Source organism: Poecile atricapillus, chromosome 7 (genome assembly GCF_030490865.1).
Source record: "Poecile atricapillus isolate bPoeAtr1 chromosome 7, bPoeAtr1.hap1, whole genome shotgun sequence".
Taxonomy (NCBI): Eukaryota; Metazoa; Chordata; class Aves; order Passeriformes; family Paridae; genus Poecile; species Poecile atricapillus.
In genome coordinates this window covers 23,619,741-23,639,770 of record NC_081255.1, presented here as the reverse complement: position 1 = coordinate 23,639,770, position 20,030 = coordinate 23,619,741, and the positions used below count along the sequence as shown (strand labels likewise).

General features: G+C 50.8%; 1 protein-coding gene across 6 annotated transcripts in view; it reads right to left on the bottom strand.

Annotated features, from left to right (window-relative positions):
• PTPRF (protein tyrosine phosphatase receptor type F) overlaps positions 1-20,030 on the bottom strand; it is a 376,749-nt gene that overhangs the window by 18,421 nt on the left and 338,298 nt on the right. For all 6 annotated transcript variants that reach the window (XM_058842176.1, XM_058842175.1, XM_058842174.1 and 3 more), the window contains 4 exons: positions 16,909-17,063; positions 13,661-13,776; positions 7,807-7,904; positions 11-134 (listed from right to left, as the gene is read on the bottom strand). In XM_058842176.1, the coding sequence (XP_058698159.1) occupies positions 11-134; positions 7,807-7,904; positions 13,661-13,776; positions 16,909-17,063 (493 nt within the window). The remainder of the gene's footprint in view (positions 1-10; positions 135-7,806; positions 7,905-13,660; positions 13,777-16,908; positions 17,064-20,030) is intronic.

The window sequence follows — 20,030 nt, the reverse complement described above, 5'->3', positions numbered from 1 at the left end:
TTACTCTTACCATCAATGGAAGTCAGGATGACACGCGAGTGGTCATAGGCTATCACGTTTGCATAGCGGTTTTTCGGTTTATTCACTTCCAGGTTGGAGTTCTCCCAGGTGAACTGCTGCCCAGGATCAATGGACTGTGGCGAGAAAGAGAAGGAAGGAATTAGTAGTGGTTAGAGCACATTGGGGTACTGCAGCACATGGGTTTCAGTCAGGAAATCTGCACTGCCTGCACACCTCTCTCCAGGCCAGACACAGCTTCCATGGGTGTCCACGGCAATAGCATCAAGCCAGACCACACCGAAAAACATTTTCCAGTGGGACGTGCATCCCATGATCTGCAGGCAAAGCAGTTCCTCACAGCGGCAGCCTGCTGCAGATGAGCCTTCATCTCTTCTGCTGCGTGCTCATCCTTTCCTCTAGAGCTACCCATCAGCAGAAATTTGGTCTTCTGCCAAGATTCCAGAAAGACCTGACTGTGCAGATCTTGACCTAGCAGTTTTATTAGCTGTTGAACTGCAGTCTCTTGAAATATAGCAAGCTCTGGGTGTCTTGTGCCCCAGGAGCCTTTGGTATTAGTGTCCTGCAAGACAGCCTATGAGCTTTTGCCAGGGAATAGTCATGAAAATTAATAGGTTACTATCCACTGCTCCAGCTACTTATGCAATGTAAACACCTCTCATTAGAGTTAATAGAGTGACAAGAAACTATAAACCTGGAGAAGAGACGTGGTTATAAATCTTGGCCTGCACACTATGCAACAGTCTGAAAGGCACACATCCCACTCCCACCTGCCCTCGCACACCCAGTGCTTCTTCCATGAGCCATATGCTGGTGCACCCAGTCCATGGCTGCTCTATGGCCAGGCAGCCTCTTCCCAAAGCCTTCTCTATTGTCTCAGTCCATCCACAAAGCAAGGTGAACAACGACCATCCCCAAAGCATCCCTCAGAGATGGGATGGTCTTGTTGTCTGAGAGACATGAGACACACAGGTAAGACAACTGCCTCATGCAGGGACTTACTCTGCACATGGCAGCCCTGGGAAAGCTGAGGGCAAGCAGCTACAGCAGAAATCAATCATCCCATGAATCCCCTTTCCCCCCAAATTAACAACACTGTCAAAACCTTCTTAAAATCTTGCTCCAGCTCAGGATCTCTGAAACTTTGCTGGCCCACAGACAAAAACACTGGGGAAATAGGCAAAAGGAAGCACTGCACACTGTGCTCCCTGCAGGCATCCGCGTTCATCGCTTGGCAGAGCAGCGTCAGAAGGTTTTTCAGGCAGTGAAATGCCTGTCTGTCAGCTCTGGATCAGCTGTGAGCAAAAGGCTGAGGTGGGAAACACAGCTCCCTGACTGGGCTGACATGAACAGCTCTCATGGTCCCTCTGCTCAGTTCCACCAACCACCAGCTGTGCAAAAAGTGACACCCATCGATTGTTCCCTCTGCTCCAGTGCTGTGCCAGGTGGCAGCTGCCTGTCCCCAGGTGTGGCCCAGGCTGCCTGCAGGTAGAGCAGCCAGTACTGATGAAAACTCACAGGAGGATGTGACATCACAGAGATGCTAATAGGTAGTTTGGGAAATGTAGGATGTAAATAGACACTACCTACAGAAAACCTGTAATTTTCTATTATCAGTGTAATAAGCAAGCAGCCACTGTGCTCAGAGATGCTGCAGCCAGGATGGTGGGAGTGGAGGCTGCAAGCATCACTTCTGGCTGCAAACCCAGTGGCCTGGCTGCCACAGGCCTTGCACTCTCCTCTGCCCAGGCAGAGAGACATCTCAGCACAGCTCAGAGGTTTCTAGTATTCTAGGGCACTTTATTTCATTCAGGCACCTGTATTTTGCTTTCAGAATAGGCTGCTCAGGGGATCAGGTCTTTGGATGCTCCCCACTCTCAGCTGCATGGCAGGGAAGACTCCTGCCCACCCATGGTGGGCCTGAACTGCACAAAGGGAATGCAGAAATGATCAAAGACATGAAAAAATAAGAGGAATATAATATGAAAGTACTTTATGGTTTGGAGCAGAGTTAAGTAAGAGGGGTTTTGACATCAGTCTGATCAATATGGAGCACACTGAAGGAGAAACACAAATAGACAAATTAACAAGGAAAATATGGACCCACCAATGCCTATTAGAAACATAAATAACACCTATTTTTCAGAAAGGTGGCCTCAGTCTGCACAGACAGCCCATGCAGTCCCAGCTCCATAACTAGCTGGTGGTGAAGCTGAGACTGGCTCTGACAGTATCAGTGAGCATCTTCTTGCTGCGAAGAAGCAACTCAAGAAAGCACCAGCTGTAATTGCACTCTGTGAACACTCTCCTTGGGCACAGGTGGGTGCTGGAGTCCTACCCCTGCAGCAGAGGTAAGCAGAGCTCGGTGCAGTTGTTCATGCTCAATCTATGCTGCAAATCACTGCCAAAAGGCTGCAGGGCTGACCCAGCTGTGGGTGCAGAGTGCTTTGCACAGCAAGTCTGTGTCCTGCCACAGCAGAGGAAAGGGTTATTTCCTGGGGGAGGACAAGGCTGCCAAGAGCCCCCAGAATGGAGGAGGAGCATCAAGGTGTTGCCATTAGGGTTAAGAGCTTTGATGTGCAATGAGTATGTGCAGAAATGGTCTAATCATCATCAGCCTCTTAAGAGGGCAAACAGGTGAGAAAGTCAGAACTAATACAGCACCTGAGCGCAAAGAGGCTCTAATTAAATACTCCTGCAAATTAGTGACTCATTTAGAAGTAAAATGATTTAATTTAAACTCTGGTGATGAATTAATGTACACCTGTTCCCCCCCTTAAGGCAAACAAATGAGTAAATAAATGGGAGGATGATGGGCTACTTGGAGGGAGTTGGAGCCCTTATATGCAATAGTGGTTGGCAACTCTTGTCCCATCTCTACACAATGCTCATCAGCTCTTGTGTGCAGTAGCACTGCCTCATCTCTCCACCTTGCTCCACAACTGCCCTGGCACAAGGAGTCTGTTCCTGTTTCTTTCTGGGGCTCATGGGAATCACTGGTTCGTCCCAAAACTTCATCAGAGTAACACTTCCTAGAAAGCAGAAGGGCTGGGAAATTGGAAGGAAATGAGCCAGAAGCAAACTTAAAAGCACCATGACTTTTACTTTGCTTTGAAATGATGCTGTAAGACAGCAAGTGCAAATTAAGAAAAAGCCCAATTAGTAAAACTCCTCCTTCCCAGCATGGAAGTGCAAGGAACGACTTCACCAAAGCAGTTCAGGGATCCCTGCTGCTACTGCCATAAAGACAGAGTCAGACCACTGAAAAAGGATTGGAAAAAGGCTCTTTCCTCAACAACTAGAGCACTTTACAAATGCCTTGAAAACATCCCTGAGTGCCAGTTTGACTCTCAGGTACAGTCACCTAGGGCTTGCTGCTCCCCTTCCTTAGAGCAGTTCCAAAATCCCTCTGCATGCAGAGGCCCTGCTGCTGCCTCTGCTTCTGGCAGGCATGGAGAGCCCAGGCAGGCGGTGCCCTGGGGCAGCACGGCAGCTCAGAGAGCTGCACAAGGGCATGGGGACAGGAAGATGCTCAGGCAGCGAGTGCTTCCTGTCCTCCTGTGAAATCAACCACATTAGCAGGAGCATTGACCACTGTCAATCTGCGCAGCGCCTCAAATGAGGACATAATGTGCTTCTGAATCAATTGCTGGCAGCACTTCAGCCTTATTATTCTTATTACCGGAACGTGAGCACCGTGTGCCTGCCAGGCGGTTTCCCAATAAGACATCAAAACCCTGGCAAGCCCATCAAACCAAGGCTCCCTGGTGTTACCCAGATCCTGGGCCCAGCACCTCCTGGGCTCACTGGTCCCAGGGACCCAAGCACCTTTCCTGCTACCAACCTGCCTTGCCAGGGCTGCAGGCACAGGAGATGCAGTGTCCTCAGTGGCTTTATGGAAAATGTAAGGGTTTGGGCAAACCACCAGTGTTTCTCTCCACAGAAAATTGTGAGGAAAGGTCTGCAGCATCCTTACCACACTAGGAAGCAGGAGCACAGTCAAATCTCATACACAACCTAAAGATTACTACCAACTAATGTGCCAGGCATGCCACACTGCCAGGCTCTCATCACCTGCTCTGCTCTGCCCCTGTGGGGCCACATACTGAATGGACATGCTGGATGGACTGTACATGACGGGCAATAGCCAAGAGTTGCAGTTTCAAAAGGAGTACGGAAAAAATCTTCCCCTGGGACAGTGATGCAGGATGGAGCAGCACTACAAGAGAGCAGGAACCAGCGCTGGTTGGAGCCAGCCTGTCATGCGTTTGCTAACAGCACCACAGGGGACAGCAATGCTCAGCTTGCTGGATCCCACGGCGAGAGTGTGAGATGTGGTGCGTGTGTGCCGAGCAGCTTGTCCCAGGGCAGGTACTCCTGCACCGTCCGTGGGCAGGATCCTGCCCCGGGAGCACGGGCTGCAGTGTGGGAAGGTGCCCACAGGAGGAGCTCCAACATCAGCGACAGCGCCTGCCACCACCTCCAATCCACAGTCAGGGAGCTCTTCCTTCTACTTACTTAATTCCATTAATCCCACACTGTAAATTCGTTGTACTTTCACTGTACACTAAAAATGAAATACTTTGCCGGTGCAGCCAGGCCAGAAGCAGCTGCCAGTCCCTTGTGCCTGCTCCCCAGCTTGCTGCCTGCCTGTACAGCGTGGCGGGGCCGCGCTCTGCCCCGTGCCAGAGCAGATGGCAGCAGTGAACTGTGCCTGCAGACAGCTCAGCTCCCAGCAACTGCATCTGAGCCTCTCCTGCTGCACCAGGGGCACCAGGAGGTACAGCTGGGATGGCTCCCAGGTGCAGGGGGCGAGGGCTAACCCACAGCTCACGAGCCTGCTCGCACTGCAGCCAGCCCATAGCTTGCTGGCTTTGTCACACGGGCTGCGTGGCCACACGGGCTGCAAACTGGTGTGAGCAATAGCATTTGTTCTCTGACCTGTGAGAATGGAGGTCAGACGGCTGTGACAAATCTCTGCCACCCTTCCTATCCCCTTCCCAGGCATGTGGGGAGGTGCTGACAGGTCCTGTTTCATGTCACCTGTGTCTAGGTTACCCTGCTATTGCTTGCACAGCCAAGGCAAGCGCCAGACTGATGGCTCTAGGCCAGCTGGCCTCAGTGGTTAAAAGTGCTGTTAAATATTTGCTCTCTGCCTGTGGTGACACTGCTCCTGGAATGTGAGCCATCTATAAACAGCCCTGCACCCCACAGAGATGTTAGGCTGACAGGCTGCTCTACAAAAACACTTAAAATGCAACCATTTCAAAGCACAATCAAACAGCAAATGGGCCTTGGGGGTTCACCTGCCATGCCTTCCTCCCTCGTGTCTCCCTGCTCAGCTGTGCTATGCCCATTCTGCCAGCACCATTATACCATGGGGAACAGGGTTGGGGCCTTCACTTCCCAAAGTGCTGGGTCACCACTCAGCTCTGTGTAAGGTCTGGGGCTCAACGAGCTCCAGGGTCAGCACTGGGACTGACTGTATCAATTCTTACTGCAAAATGCAAGCCTGTGCTGAGGTGTGGTTCCTGTCTCAGGCTCCCACAGGGGCTGCACAGCCTGCTCCCCTCCCACCTCCGCTATTTCCACATCCACTCTGCAGATTTCCTTAGTCAGCAGCGCACACCATGCCTATCCTGCCCTGCAGCCCTCCTATCAAAAGGAACTGTTGCCCTGCCAAACCCACACATAGAGGGACCAGGATGAGAGCAGACCTGCTGCCACAGCAATCCTGCAGAGGCAGCTGCTGTTCTCTTCACACTCAGTCCAGGATTCTTCTCACTGGCACTTCAAATGGGAAATGATTGCATTGATCCCCACATGCCAACAAGGTGCAACCCCTTCTACTTTTGGGTCCATCCTAGTGTCAAACACTGTACAAGCCTGTCATGTTCAGCAATTTCAAGATGATGAGGAGTCAAACACAGCAGAATCCAGGGGAAAAAAATTACGTGCAACAATCAGCTACTTAATAGCTGCTTCAACATGAGAAGTACAACTGATTGGTGCTCTCAACCAGCCATGATATTCTAAAGAATGAGAAATGAGAAGAGAGAGGCTCATGAAAGTGGCTAAGAGAATTTACTTAATGCTCATTTTTTCAAAAACAGTTCCCACAGCTCAGTATTATGCTGCAGGCTCTACTGAGCACAGGCCTAGTGTGAGGGTGGGAGTGCAGAGACACTGGATCCTGCTGGATTCCCACCGTGCAGCAGAGTCACAGCCTGCCTGTAGCAGAGTGGACAGCCCTGCTTAACATTTCACTTGGACTGGTAACAAAAAGCCTAAGTCCGACAGATATGACTGCACACTTTGGCTCCACTGGCAGGACGTACATGAACACACAGGTAATTGCAAGGGAAGCACATTACTCCTTTAAACATTTCCTAAGTCACAATGTAATGCTGCATCTCATCTCTCCAGTTCAGACAGTACATGCAGAGGGATGCCAAGACCCTCCACCTGGCATCCCAAAGCTAAAAAAGAGCTCTGCGCCTTCCTCGGATACACACTTTGAACTAGCTGGAATTCGTCCCTTACCATCTCAACACAGAGATGTGCTTTCCCTTTCCTGGCATATATAATCCTACCTTGTGGGCAAATGCTCTGATCTCATCTCATAAATCAGTGTAGGTACAGTGCAGGAAGGGGTGGCCACAGGCACAGGCAGATAACAATTCAAACAGAAGTGATAACACATGCAAAGAACACTTCCCAAATTTATTCCCTCTTTAATACTAGTGGGGGGTTTATTTACAAGTCCCCTGCAGCTCAAGAGGGCTCTGCATATAAGCACAGCAAAACATCATCCTGCCATTGCTGCTCTCACAGCTGCAGAGGAACTTTTCCCAATTTTAAACAGTTGGAACCTGATCACGCAGCCTGGAGAGTGCCAAAAAAAGTGAGGTAGCCCTAAGGTAGGTCAGCCCCTTCCCCTCCAGGGGTACACGCCCTTAGCAAGTTGTTCTCAGAGAACGACAGGGCTGGAGGGAGTTGGGCTGTGAGAGGTGTAGTGGAGGGGTTCACCAAACACCCAGCACATGCCCGTGTGTGTGAACAAAGGCAGCATCAGTGGTGGATGCAGACAGTACCTACCCAGGGGCTCCACCAGAGACATGGAAAACGGTGGGAATATGATCCAGAAGTGCAGGCAAGTTTGCAGCTCATGACTGCAAGTCACAGGCAGAGAGAGCTCTGTGCAGGGAGGGGAGCTTCGACTACTCCAGAGCAGTGGGACATTAGCAGAGTTTCTATGGGCACTGATGCTGAACAGCATAGGCTAATGCCAGCACAGTCCAGTAGGAGATTAGATGGGGAAAGCAGGAATGAAAACTCAAAATGCACGTTTGTTGGCATCAGAGGATGGCGCAGAGAGCAAAGCTTTGAACACAGATGGAAGTGAATGGGCACAGGATACTGCAAACCAAAATACCTCAGCCAACCTGGATGGAGTGCAGCCCTCACAGAGCAGAACAAAGTAATCAGTGACAGTCCAGGTACGCAGACATGAGCTCCCATTCACTCAGACCATACCCACGGTGGCAGCATGGCAGGCTGCTGTGCATTCTTCTGCAAGTCTTCTCCCTGTACAAGCCATACTTCAACTGCTCAAGGCAAGTTCCCACCACTGTGGGCTGGCAGGGAGAACTGGCAGGCTCCCAGGCCTGGTGCGGAGACTGGCCACGCAGCATTGCTGCAGAGGAGGCACAGCTCAGCTTTCCCCAGGCCCTCTCTGCTGGGGTCCCAGCCAGCATCACTGTACCCTGCTGCCCGTCCCCCTCTCACCTCGTACTCCTGGGAGAACTTCAGCCCATCGTTGGCCTTGAGCCGCTCGATGTTGTCAGCGAGGTCGGTCACGGGGATGGGGGGGTGGTCACGCATGCCTGCAAGCGAGACAAGGGGGAAGGAGGGAGAGGAGAACGGTTACAGCTCTGCATGGCCAAGGAAGGCTCAGCAAGAGCATGTGCACAGCAAACCCAGGTGGGTGCGAGGCAGACACGTGTGATATGTGAAGCGCCGGGCGGGATGGACAGGAAGCTGACGAGCTCACACGGCATGCGGCACACACTCCCGGAGCACGCGGGGCGGTGAACAGAACACAAAGGTGATGTGCAGAATGTGCATGACCGGGTGAGCATGCTCGGACAGTACAGCCACCGGGCACACAGAGCAGGCCACGCAGCGGGCAGGGGCTCGGCCACCCCTGGCAGGAACAGGCTGAGGATACGCTGTCACTGTGCTTCCTGGGCTCCCGCATGGGCTGAAGTTGAACACACTGATCCTCTGGCGCTCTCATTGCCAAGGGCTTAGGCTGATCCTCTTGCTTACACCTAACAATGGCATTTGCCACAAAGAAACTCTGCCAGACCTGCAGTGAAACCTCTGCAGTGCATGTACACAGCTTTATGGGTAGGCAGATGCTGTCACAGCTCCCAGGGCATTAGAGAAGGATGAGAAGGAGCCCCACGGAAGAACGGCTGACCCCCTGGTAGGACATTGCACCATGTTTTGAGAGCTGAGGAGCAGCTCTGCCCACAGCTGCCTAACTCTTCATTGATGCTCCAGTGGCAGAGCTTGCTCCAGGGCCCAAAATCCAGCTCTCTCTGGGCTGGCTCCTGCAAGGCACCATGTGCAGCGATGTGCCCTCCAGCACATCAGAAGGGAGGCTGCTGCAAGCTGGGATGCAGCTCAAGCCATGGCAGAAGTCTTGCCCTGGCTAAACCAGGGATCCAACATTACGGCTCATCCTGGGAACAGCTTGAAGCCCTGCTCAGCAGAAAAGCCTAGAGGAGGGGATCCCACAGATCCCACAAAGGGGACAGGTACTGTGGGGGTGGTATGCATGTGGGATTGGAAAGAGCCCTCCTGGGGCCCTGGCATTCAGAGCTTAACCATCACAACCTCCTTCTCTGATGCTGAGATGTTGAACTGGCAGAAACGTGATTGTGAAACATGTCATCCATATCCCAAGGCTTGTGACTCCATCGGCTGCTCTGTGGGTTTCCCAGAAACCCCACATGGGTAATGATGATTATTAATAGGCTGAAGCTGTTGACTCACACCCAGGGAGACAGGCTGGAGCACAGCCAGAAGCTTCTCAATTGCTCAGGAGGCTGAACACTGCCACAGATGGCAGTGATGGGCCACTGAGGTGATGGAGCAGTCCTCAGGCTGGGTACACACATTTTACATGGTGGTGACAAGTCATGAGGTGGTAACATGGACGTGTTACACCTCAGACCTCTGCGTAAAACATCTGACATCACTGCACACAGGCAAGACCCGCTCCAACACACACTCATCCTGCCATTGCTTGGCAGTGCAGAGCTATCCATGGATGGCCTGAGAACACACAGCAGGTGGAGAAGGAAATACCCCTATTCTGCCTTGTGCTGAGGTACTCCTGCAGACAGTCCTGTTTGCCACTTCACTCACTCATCAGGATCCCTGAGGTGGCTAAGCAGGGACAGAGATGTCCTCAAAGGGACAGAGATTATGCTGGTTTTGGCACAATTTCGTCACTCATGCCAGAACTCTAAGGCTGTAGCTCAGGAGCAGAGTTGTCACTGATGAGCAACTGAATGATGAGAACAGTGTGGGACCAAGACAGAAGTGTGGGGCAGGAAGGAAAAAGAGACTGGAACACAGCCACAGTATGTGCTTCTTCCAATACTGTTATGTGCAAAGTACAGCAGAGCCATGGACCACAGCAGAGCTGCAGACCCTCATCTCTGCTGAGAAACACAAGGTGGTCTCTCCAAACTTGTGTTTTGACAGCCAGAGAAGTGCTGCAGCAACAAAAGAGCTGCAAGAGCAGGCGGGGAAAAAGAGGTGGTTGGAATCCCATTATGGTGAGCCTAGAAAAACAGCCACTGACAGTGGAGAGCAAGATGGAGATTTGTACACACTGCCACGACTTCCACAAGCTCTTCCAGTTGCTCTGGCAAGAGGACAGTGAGCTCACCATGAGGCTAGAAGAGCTCAGAGGTCTCACAATACCTGCAGGGACGCACATGGCAAAGCCCGTGGCTCTGCTCCCAGGGGAAGTATTTATCCTACATACTTCTCCCACTCCTGTGTGCAAATACAGATGCCTTGTATATCCCACAGCAAAGTGGCCATGCTTTTATGGTTGGTTGAGGATGAACTTGAAGCTCAGAAGACAAGTGATAAGGGGGCACTTTGATCTGCAGATTGGTACTACCCCATCCAAGCTGCTAGAGCAGTAAGTGACTCCTTTGTGCCCGGGATTCTGGCACCAGCACTGTGAAGCAGACCAGATGAAGGCAGTCCAGAGACCATCATGTGCTCTGCCTAAGTCTATGACAGAGGTGACCCAGCCTAGGGAAACCAATCTGCCTGAGGTAGGAAGAGAGTGTGTTCAACCACTGAAGAGCACCCTTCAATTTGTCCATTTGGGGTTTTTAGCTGGTCACTCCCTCCAGAATGATGAAGGTTATGAGTCCCCATGCAGGGCCAGCTGCAGGCTGGGCACGATGGCAGAGCCTGGCCTACCACTCCTAGGAGGTAGGAGGCTGGAGAGCAGAGGAAGGGTTGCTGCAGAAGCCTCCTGGCAGCCCATCACTCAGGACCTTCCCTTCTGCACTGTGCTGCGGTGAGCTGCTGTAGTGCTGTGAGAGCAGGACCGAGCCTGGCCCCAGACATCATGTCAGAAAGTGCAATCACTGCCATTTTACAGTCCGCTGTGAGTGAAGGTGATCTTCATGACATTGAAACAAAAAATACAGAGATGAGAGAGAAAGGGAAAGAAAAAGCAAAAGGTGTCGAAAGATAAAAACAGGAGTTAAAACTAACTTGAGATATTCGGGCAACAGGGGACACTGGCACCTGCAAAGAAAAGAAACGGGGCAAGAACAGAAATCCCATTAGCCTTTAGTCATCATTGCAGAGGTTCAGAGATGGAAAGACAACGAGATGAAGATGAAAAGGAAAGCACCATATGCCACAGCACTGGGAGCTTCCCTCCTGCATAGGAGCGACTGCCTGGCCCTGGGGGCTGCTCTGCAGCTGGCTGTTACACAGCAGGCTGCTGGCTCTGGCCAGTGCCATCCCCTGACACGGGCAAACACGTGGAGCTGGAGCTACTTGCAAGGGAGTGAGTCCACAGGCCTTCATGTGACACCGAGAGCTACATTTCTCACTGCACACCACTGGCCCTAGCCCCACGCCCCATGGAAGCCTGCAAGGGCCGGTAAATGGCAGGTACAGGGGGCATCGGTGCTACTCGGTGGCCAGGGGGACTGCACTCAGCCCCAGCCACCTCTGCTTGGTGCCCCTGAGCCTCCAGCTCACTCATAGCTCATCAGCAGCACAAGTCAATCTCATTTCATGGTGTACTGGGACACTGCCCAGTCCTGTATCCTCTCAGTGACTTGGCACAGCAGTACGTTAGTACAGGGAGGCCAACAGTGGGGAATAACCCTTGTCTGAAGTAAAAACTGCAAAAATGAGAAAGCTTAATATTTAATAACAGTAGACCAATTAATTATGCATTAAACAAGTTTTCCCTGCTCAGCAAGCTCCATCAGGGAGACCAACTACCAGGGCTGCTGGCCAGCACCTCTTGTCAATGCATCCTCACAGCATTGCCTTGACCTCCATCGGGTGACAGGGGCAACAGCTTGGGCCCACTGGGCCTGGTGGATTTCACACGCCTCATTAATGAGGACAAGCTCGTCAGGAGCTGGAACAGTCACTTCAAGCTGCACGACACCCGCCTCTGCTCCTCAGAGACTCACAGGGGATGCAGTGGGGAGAAGGAGAGGAGGACAGAGTGCTGTCTCTTGGTAGGGGAGCGTTGTCTGGCAGTATCCCAGGATCCTGCTGCTGTCTCGCGTGAGCTGGGCACTCTGCCTTGGTTTTGTCTCTTCAGAGAGCTCTGCAAACTTACCAAGTAAGCATCATCTTTGGCTTATCCTCACTCACAGACAGGAAAACTCTCTGATGGCAGCTCTTGAACCTTGCTACAGGTCTAGCAAGGGACATCCTTGCTGCAAACACCCTGACCTCTCTGAAGATGGGAGCAGATGAAAGCCCGAATTGTCACAATCCTCCACACAATGCAAACCACAAGCATACAGCAAAGATGGCTTTTGTGCCCACATGGACACATGTCACGGAGGCCTGTCCCCATGCACAGCTGTCCTGGAGCAGCCCTGTTTAACACACCGTGCTCCTCCTCAAGAAGCTGCATGCTGTTGCTGACTGTGTGTGACCCCCTCCCTAGTGCTGCTCCCAGTGATCTGCCTGTTGAGATGTTCTTCCTCTGGCACACATGCCTCCCTTGCTACCCACAGCATCTTCCTCCCATGCTGTGACACCATCCTGTGCTGTGCTGTGGCCAATTAATGTGCCAGCTCTGCTGACAACTACCAGCCTGCTGCTGCTGCCCACATGTGAGATCTGCCACTGGTTCTGCCTGGGAGATGCACTAACTAAGGACCCCTGACAGCTGCCCTGGCACAGAAAAAGATGCGCTGGTGTAGTTCACCCCAGGTATGAGCCAGACTGCTGTGAGTGGCAACAAGAAAGGCTGCCCTTGCCCCCCCCGCCAGACACAGCAGTTTTACATGAGGAAATGGCCCCTTCAAAACTCTCCTGTTAGATGAAAACTCTTAGATGAATGAGCAGCAGGAGGAAAAGGAAAGTAGGTTAGAGACCAGGAGGAGCTGGAAGTTAGAAGAGAGCTCTATGTGCCTCATTTGCTGCTGAACTGCTCCCTCCATCACAAAAGCCCAAGCACTCCCTCAGTTCATCTAGGACTTGGACTCTCTGAAAGGCTCTGAACGAGTGAGGGCGAGCCTGTCTCTGATCACTACAATGACAGGTACTGTGCTTTTGGTGCCATCAGAGACGTGCAGACACAAAGCAGCAGCACAAGACCTTTCTGCAGTGTGAAGTACAGTTGCCTCCATGAGCTGGCAAAGCTACAGCCTGAGGCATCCCAGGCCAGTGAAAGCAGCATGCAGAGAATGGCTTTTACTGAATTATCATTCTCTGCACTGAGAACACCACAATCAGCAGAGTCCTTCAGTGGGACACAACACTGGCTGCAGAGCACTACAGTCTGCAGGTTGCTCTTCTCTTGACCCTTAACTGAGCAGAGCAGGAGAGTCAGCATACCAGAGATCCCAGAATGAAGTTGCTGGGACACCCACAGCAGTGTAAGAGCTCTGTGTACCTCCTGACTGCCCCAGATGCAGCCCATGTGGCCAACACTGAACCAGTTGTGCTCAGCACTGAAGCTCAGCCAGGATGAAGCCAGTTCAGCATCATGTGGAGCATCTCATGTGTGGACACTCCCAACTGCGTGGAGGCTCCTCCCAGCTCAGGACAACTGTAATGAGCTTCACACCATGTCTGACACACACCACACAACAGGCCAGCCCCATCCAGGCTCCCCAGCCTCAAGGGCCTGCAGTGACAGGGACAGGGAGAAGGATTTGCAACCCAGAGAGAAGACACCTGGACATCCTTGATCTAAAACCCACTCTTGTGTCACTGTGACTGAGAAGGTGTGGATCTCCTGGAGGGTATGAAGGACTGCAACTCTGCCTCTGGGGACATGGAGAAGGGGATTCAGAGGAAGCAGGATTCAAGAGGATAAGCTGTTCCTTACCTGGAGTCTGGTAGTTGAGCCGCCTCATCTCAACTGGATCAGATGAGTGGGCCAAGAGTGAGTCCTTCAGGCCGATGGAATGCTCATCCTTGGAAGAAGGGGAATGTGCCCTTTTCCTGTGGACAGAGAGGGCAGAGACAAGCAGATGAGTTCTGGCATAGACTGGCATGAATCACCCTGGGAAGGAGTCTGGGTCCCTGTGTCCCAGACACCCAGGTCCACCCCAGCCTCTCGGGGCTCTGGGTAAGTCATATCATCTTCTGTGCCTCCAATTTCCCATCTATGAAACGGGAAAGATTATATGTAAGCGATGTCAGATGTCTGATTAGAGAGGCAATTTTGAAATGTGGTATTCTGCAAAGTATTTATTAGAGAAAATGCAGATAGAGGCAAGATGTTGTTTCCTCTTACTGTCTCTAGGAACTATTTCCTGTAGTGGAAGGATATAATAAAATTTTTTTCAAGTATTAGAAATATTTAAATATAGAATGCTGTAATATAATAGCATAAAGGCTCTTCAGGGTGTGTTTTATTGGGCCATTAATACATGTCTTGAATGGTTGAAGGCACCCAAGGCGTGTATTAATGGAACAATAAAATACAATGTTGTCTCTTCATGCTATATTTATGCCTAAAGCGATGCCACCACCTCAGGCTCTTGCTGGAATTCACAGGCAAAGCAGGGACAGATCCAATCAAAAAGTGGACAAGTGGGTATTAAGGAAAATATAATACTGCAAGAAGAGTTTCTAGTCAATCTCTAAGTCCCCCTTCTAGCTCTAGATTACAAATATGTTGGGTAGACTCAAAGGTTGGAGAACAGCACAGCAGTTCTCTCTTCTGAGGTTGTGCTGACCCTGGCACTTGGCCAGTGCACTGAGCATGCAGGAATACACAGAGATTTTGTCTTTTGGACACAGCCCCCAAAGGGATTTTGCCTGAACACCACTGCTGACCTGATGTTTCCTGGAAGAGAAGGAGCTGCAGCACTGCTGCTCTGTATGAATGCAAGCACATTTACCAGCCTGCAAATGGCAGCAGTCAGTCTCTGCTTTGGACCTCCTTGTGAGGCATCTAGAAGCACAGTGAAGGGCTGCCAGGTTCTGCACAAAGGCAGCAGCATCCCTGATGGTGGTGACCCTGAACTATGCATGATCCCAAATGCTCTTACAGGTACAGGGCCCTTTCACTTCCATCAGAGGCTGGGCATGCTGGGCTGCCACTAACAAGAAGCACTTAGAGAAAATTTAGTGCATAAATCATGAGTGAAACCTGCGTGTGTTCTTTGTGTGGCCCAGCCTGTGAGCAAGCTCCACCTGCAGCCTGAGGCTGCAGCAAACACTAGAGTTGTTCAGTGGAGAAAACCAGCTTGTCTTACACTACTCTGAGGCATCTCAACATCTCAGAAGCCTTCCAGCTGCCTGGACCAAGACAAAAAAGCTGAAGGACTGAGAGCACTGATAGAAAGAATGGAGCCAACAAGTAAATCTCCTATCAGGAGCACAGCAGTTTGTGCAATGTGCTACTGTGCACCAGTCCTCAAGCAAACTGGGCCATCTTTTTTGGGGAATGGGCACAGCATGTAATTAAACTTTATCTCTGTCTCATTAGCCCAGTCAGGGCAACTGCTAAACCATCCTCCAGATCCCAAGCTATCCACTGCTGCTCAGCTTCAATTCATTCCCATTATAGACTTGCCACTGTGAATATTACACACAGATACCTTTGGGAGAAAATGCCTCCACAGAGAGGCTGAGCAGCCAAAACCTCAGCATCACTCTGAGCACATGGGTGGTGCTGGAAAAGGATGGGATGCAGCAGGTACATGTATGTCAGGTCTGGGCACCTCAGGCTGGTGCTTCCTGGTGCTCCAGCCACACGGAAGGCAAGGTGGGAATATCTTCTACGGACCCCTGGTACAGAAATCCCCTCTGGGGCCACTTTCCCTCATTAAAGACCAGCAAACATCTTGTTTCTTACTGTCACCCCGTATTCCCTCAAAGCTTCCTCATTAGAGGCTGCAAGAATGCACCTGCATTCTTGAGGGAACAGCTCTCAGTCTGAAGTGACTGAGAAAACAAAGGAACCCCTATAACTGCTGTTATTGTCGGGTTTTTTTGATTTTTAATTTAATTGCAAAAGCAATCTGGGAAGTCTTTATGTTGGAACTTCTCCCTGAGAGCTGTGAGAGGCTGACAACTGCTAGGAGGCTGATACCTTTGAGGAAACAAAGTCTTTGTAAACTCCTAAGGCTGGCATGCTCCACGCTCCCAAAAACAAAGATGCCCCTTAGTAGCTTCAGGCTTGATTTTTAAAAAGGGAAATAGACTTGAAATTTTAGGAGAACAAAAAGATAAAATGGATTCATACCTTTCTTGCTTACTAGATCCAGGGAAAAGCAGGAACAGAAGAAAGGAGATGATCACTGACACAGAAAGGCACTGACTGCACATGCACAGCAGAACTCCATTTAATCAGACAACAAAGACAGCTCCCTTCCCCAGCTAGAGAGCCATATGTAAATAGAAAGCCCAGGAGGAGCAGAACCTCAGAGCTGAGCTGATAGAGAATGACCTACTGTAATTGAACAGGCTACATGAACACATGCAAATGCAACCCATGGCTCCTCCTGAGGACTAACAATCATTACATGCTAGTTACAACTGGAGCAGGACTGCTCTTCCAGGCAAAAGGAGGTGTCTGTTCCTACAGGGACCACAGTGTGAGGGTGGTTCTGATCCAGTAGTCAGGACTGAGAGGCCCTAAGAAGAGAGCTCCACTCTGATTTCAAGTCTGTCATCTCCATGCCCTCTTCTCACCACCATGGTCATGTTCTTCAGTCAAAATTCACAGGAGGAAGGGCAGCTGCCACAGATCAAGCAGGCAATTGCTATAGAGAACCAGTACTAGAGAAGTTCCCAAGGCTGCCAGTCCAAGTTGTTGTGACCAGAGAGCAGTCAAACTGGCTTTAGGGACAAAGCTGCTCTCTTCTGTCCCACTGCTTATATGCTTCCAGAATCCACAGCAGCTGTGTCCTGGGGCTGATATTAACTACCTTCTGCATACCCAGCCCTGCTCTCTTACACAGCAGCCTTCTGCTGTGCCAGGTAGAGACCTTCCTCCTCCCTGTGACCAACAAGGACTGTCTGTCAGAGCACCCTGTATCTCAAGGTTACAAGGAAGGCCCTGGAGGTGCCAGCACCTCTAGTGCTCATGCTGTAACTGCCATGTCCCAGACTGGATCTCACCTTTTGAAGAGAAGTATGGCAATGACAATGATGATGATTAATATCACAGCCAGGACAGGTCCCATCACCCACAGCATCTCTGGTTCATCCTGCTGCTTTGCTGATGCCACTTCCATCACGATCTCATCCGAGTAGGGGCTGGCTGCATATCTCTTCTGAACAGCACAGACAGGAGAGGGAGAGAAAAGCAAACATCCATTATGCCAAAGCAACAGCTACATCCCTGAAATGCTGAGATTTCCCCTTGCTTCTGGCTAGCAGAGAACACCCATGCTTCTCAAACCCCAGCAACATACCATGAGATACTCCCTCCCTTGGCATCAGTGGAGGTCATGCTGTGGCAACAGGGTCTGCCTGCCCTGACACATTCAGGGTGCCAGCAATTTTGCTGGTGTGAAACAGCTCCAGTGCCAGCAACTTCATGGCTGACAAACCTGACCTGGAGGTGCAAAATTGAAGAAGCCCAGCTAAGAGCCACTTGCCAGCCCTGGATTCTCTTGGAGCCAAATCACAAGCTTTTGAATCCCAACCAATTGCACAATGGAGCTGGCTGATGATTCCTTCCTAAGTGGTTTACAATACCTGCTGTGCTGATATCAACACATCTCTTCAGGATAGAGTTATATTAGGAAAACCCCTGCTGGGCGAGGCGTGTTTTCTTAAAGGAATGAAATGACAGGAACATTTTCTACCTGATGTCTTTGATAAACAGACCTTAGAAAGAGGCTCATTCTTACAGGTTCCTTTCCTTTCTGCCATGTGGCAGTGCAGTGATTTATAACCTGAAGGGACAGCTTTCTAGCCCCACTAGCTAGATGGAATCAGCAGAAACCCAAACCCTTCCTGCAGAAAAATGACACTGCACCTGGTGTTCTGCTGCTGTTGTTAAGGCTTATGGAGCTGTGTTGCACCTTCACAGCACAGCGTTGCTGGGTCAGAAGAGTTAAGTGCTGCAAAAACAAATCATTTCCCCCTATTAGAGAGGGCCAGAGCTGTATCAGTTCTGTGCCTGTGGCTTTTGAGCAGCACCTGCTGCCAGGCATTAAGGAGTCAGAAAGCTCTGCTCCTGCCACAGAAAGTTTTGTTCATAGAAGAGGTGCCTGTGGATCTATAAATCTCCTGCTTTAAGGTTGTAGTTTAAACATGCACTTCATGTCTTCACATATGTGAGGAGAAGAAAGGGAAAAATCAAGCCTGCTGGTGTCACACAAATGCACATCTTGATCTACTCTCACAGTTGCCCTTGATCCCAGCCAGGCTGGTTTCAAACGTGGAGTACAGAAAATGCTCTTATCTAGGACATCCTTCTGGCACCACACACTAGTTCAGCATCCTAGCAGCTCTCCTTAGATTTATCAGCAGAGGTGCCACTATCTGGGAAAGAAGTGTGGGGGGTGGTTGCCACTTTGTGAAACCTTTCAGCCCTATAAGACCCCATTTCAATAACTGAAATAGCTGCCAGCTCCTGGTTTAATTCTGTTCTACAGGAAGTGTGCACAGGACCACTGGAAGCCATCAGACTGTTCCTACACCCCCGTGTCCAGTTCAAACAACAGGGCAGGAAGTCAGCTACAGCTCTGAACATGGCATAGACAAGGAAGCCTGCGACTCCTCTTGCTTGGGTAAGTGGCTGCTCTGTGAGGGAGGCAAAAAGGCTTTGATTCCCCAAGAAGGTCAAGGTTCATCGGTGGTGCGGGAGGGAAGGAGCACATGCTGATGTGTGCAGCAAGGTGTGACCATCTCCAAAGCTTTGTGCAAGGGGCAAAGATTCATATTTTTTTCAAACACACTTTGGAGTTGTCGCCTTCCAAGGAAAGTCAGATGCAGAAGAGATCAGAAGGACTGTTATCTCAGTGGCATTTCCAAAGGCAGACTGTGAGGTGCAGGTGAAACACTGCTCCCAGAGACAGTGTTTCAACCACATTTCCTCTGCCTTTGAAGAAGGGCAATGTTATGCTCTCCTGCTGACACTAGAGACAGAACAAGCAATTTCAGAGGAGCTGGGTGGGGGAGATAGTGCACATCCTCGGATAGAGTGCCTCAAAATGAATGTGGATGTGATGCAGCAGGGGATGCAGAAAGGTGGTCTGTAGGAGCAGGGTATATACGAGGTTCGTAGGAGTGCTACTGCTGGCTGGTGGCTTACTAGAGGGCTGTGGCAAGTCTATGCTAGTGAGGAGATGATGATTATAGTTGGGATCAACCAGTTAAGGTCACCTCTTCCTGAAAGGGATTGTCAGGATAGTGCATCTCAAGGCCTCTGCACTACCTTGTTGTTTATCTGTGACTCTTCTTCCCTCACTGGTGTGCACATCTTGCCACAAGAACACGTGAGCTGGATGAGTAATGAAGAACTCAACCAGCCCTAATGAGCAAGCAAATGAGGCTGAGGAAGGAAGCCACAGCTTGGAATCCAACCAAAGGATTTGGTGCATCTCTATTATTTCCATTATTTACACACTGGCTGCTGCTACTGCTGCCACCAGCACTCCTGCCCTGTGTTTACAGCTGGACATTGATGCCCAGGTCCTGCTGTGCTGCTCCTCGCTTACTGCATCAGCCTCTCCTGTGTCCAGGCCCGTGTGCTGCCGGCTTCTAGCAGGGACATGTGCAGCAGCAGAATCCCCACGCAACAGGGAAGTGTGCACCTCTGCCCTGCTGATAAGCCACTGTGATGGGAGAGAGGTTTGCTTCTCCAGATGTCATCTTGAAGTGAAATTCTGGGCAGAGAAGTGCCTTTTTGAGGGCAGGTTTGCAGGGGGAACATCCTGTTCACTGCAGAGTCTCAGCAATTGCTGTGCAGGGTAGGATTTTGTGGACTGCTTTCTACAGACACTTACTTGAACCAAATCAGAATGAGAACCCATCCCAACCGTGTGCCAAGCTCTCTTCTGAGCACAGCCCAGCAAACCACAACTGAGCTTGTGCAGAACGTGTGTGCTGACAGTATCCTCCACTCTCATCTGTTATGCGGAACACACGGTGCCATTTCCCTCCAAAACCACCATTTATCAAGTCAATTCCCATGGCTGCCTCAGCTCGTTCAGGCCAGCGATGCAGCCTCCCTCCTCCCTTCAGAGAAAACTCTGTCATCCAGCCTTGTAGCAATTGCTCACCCTGCC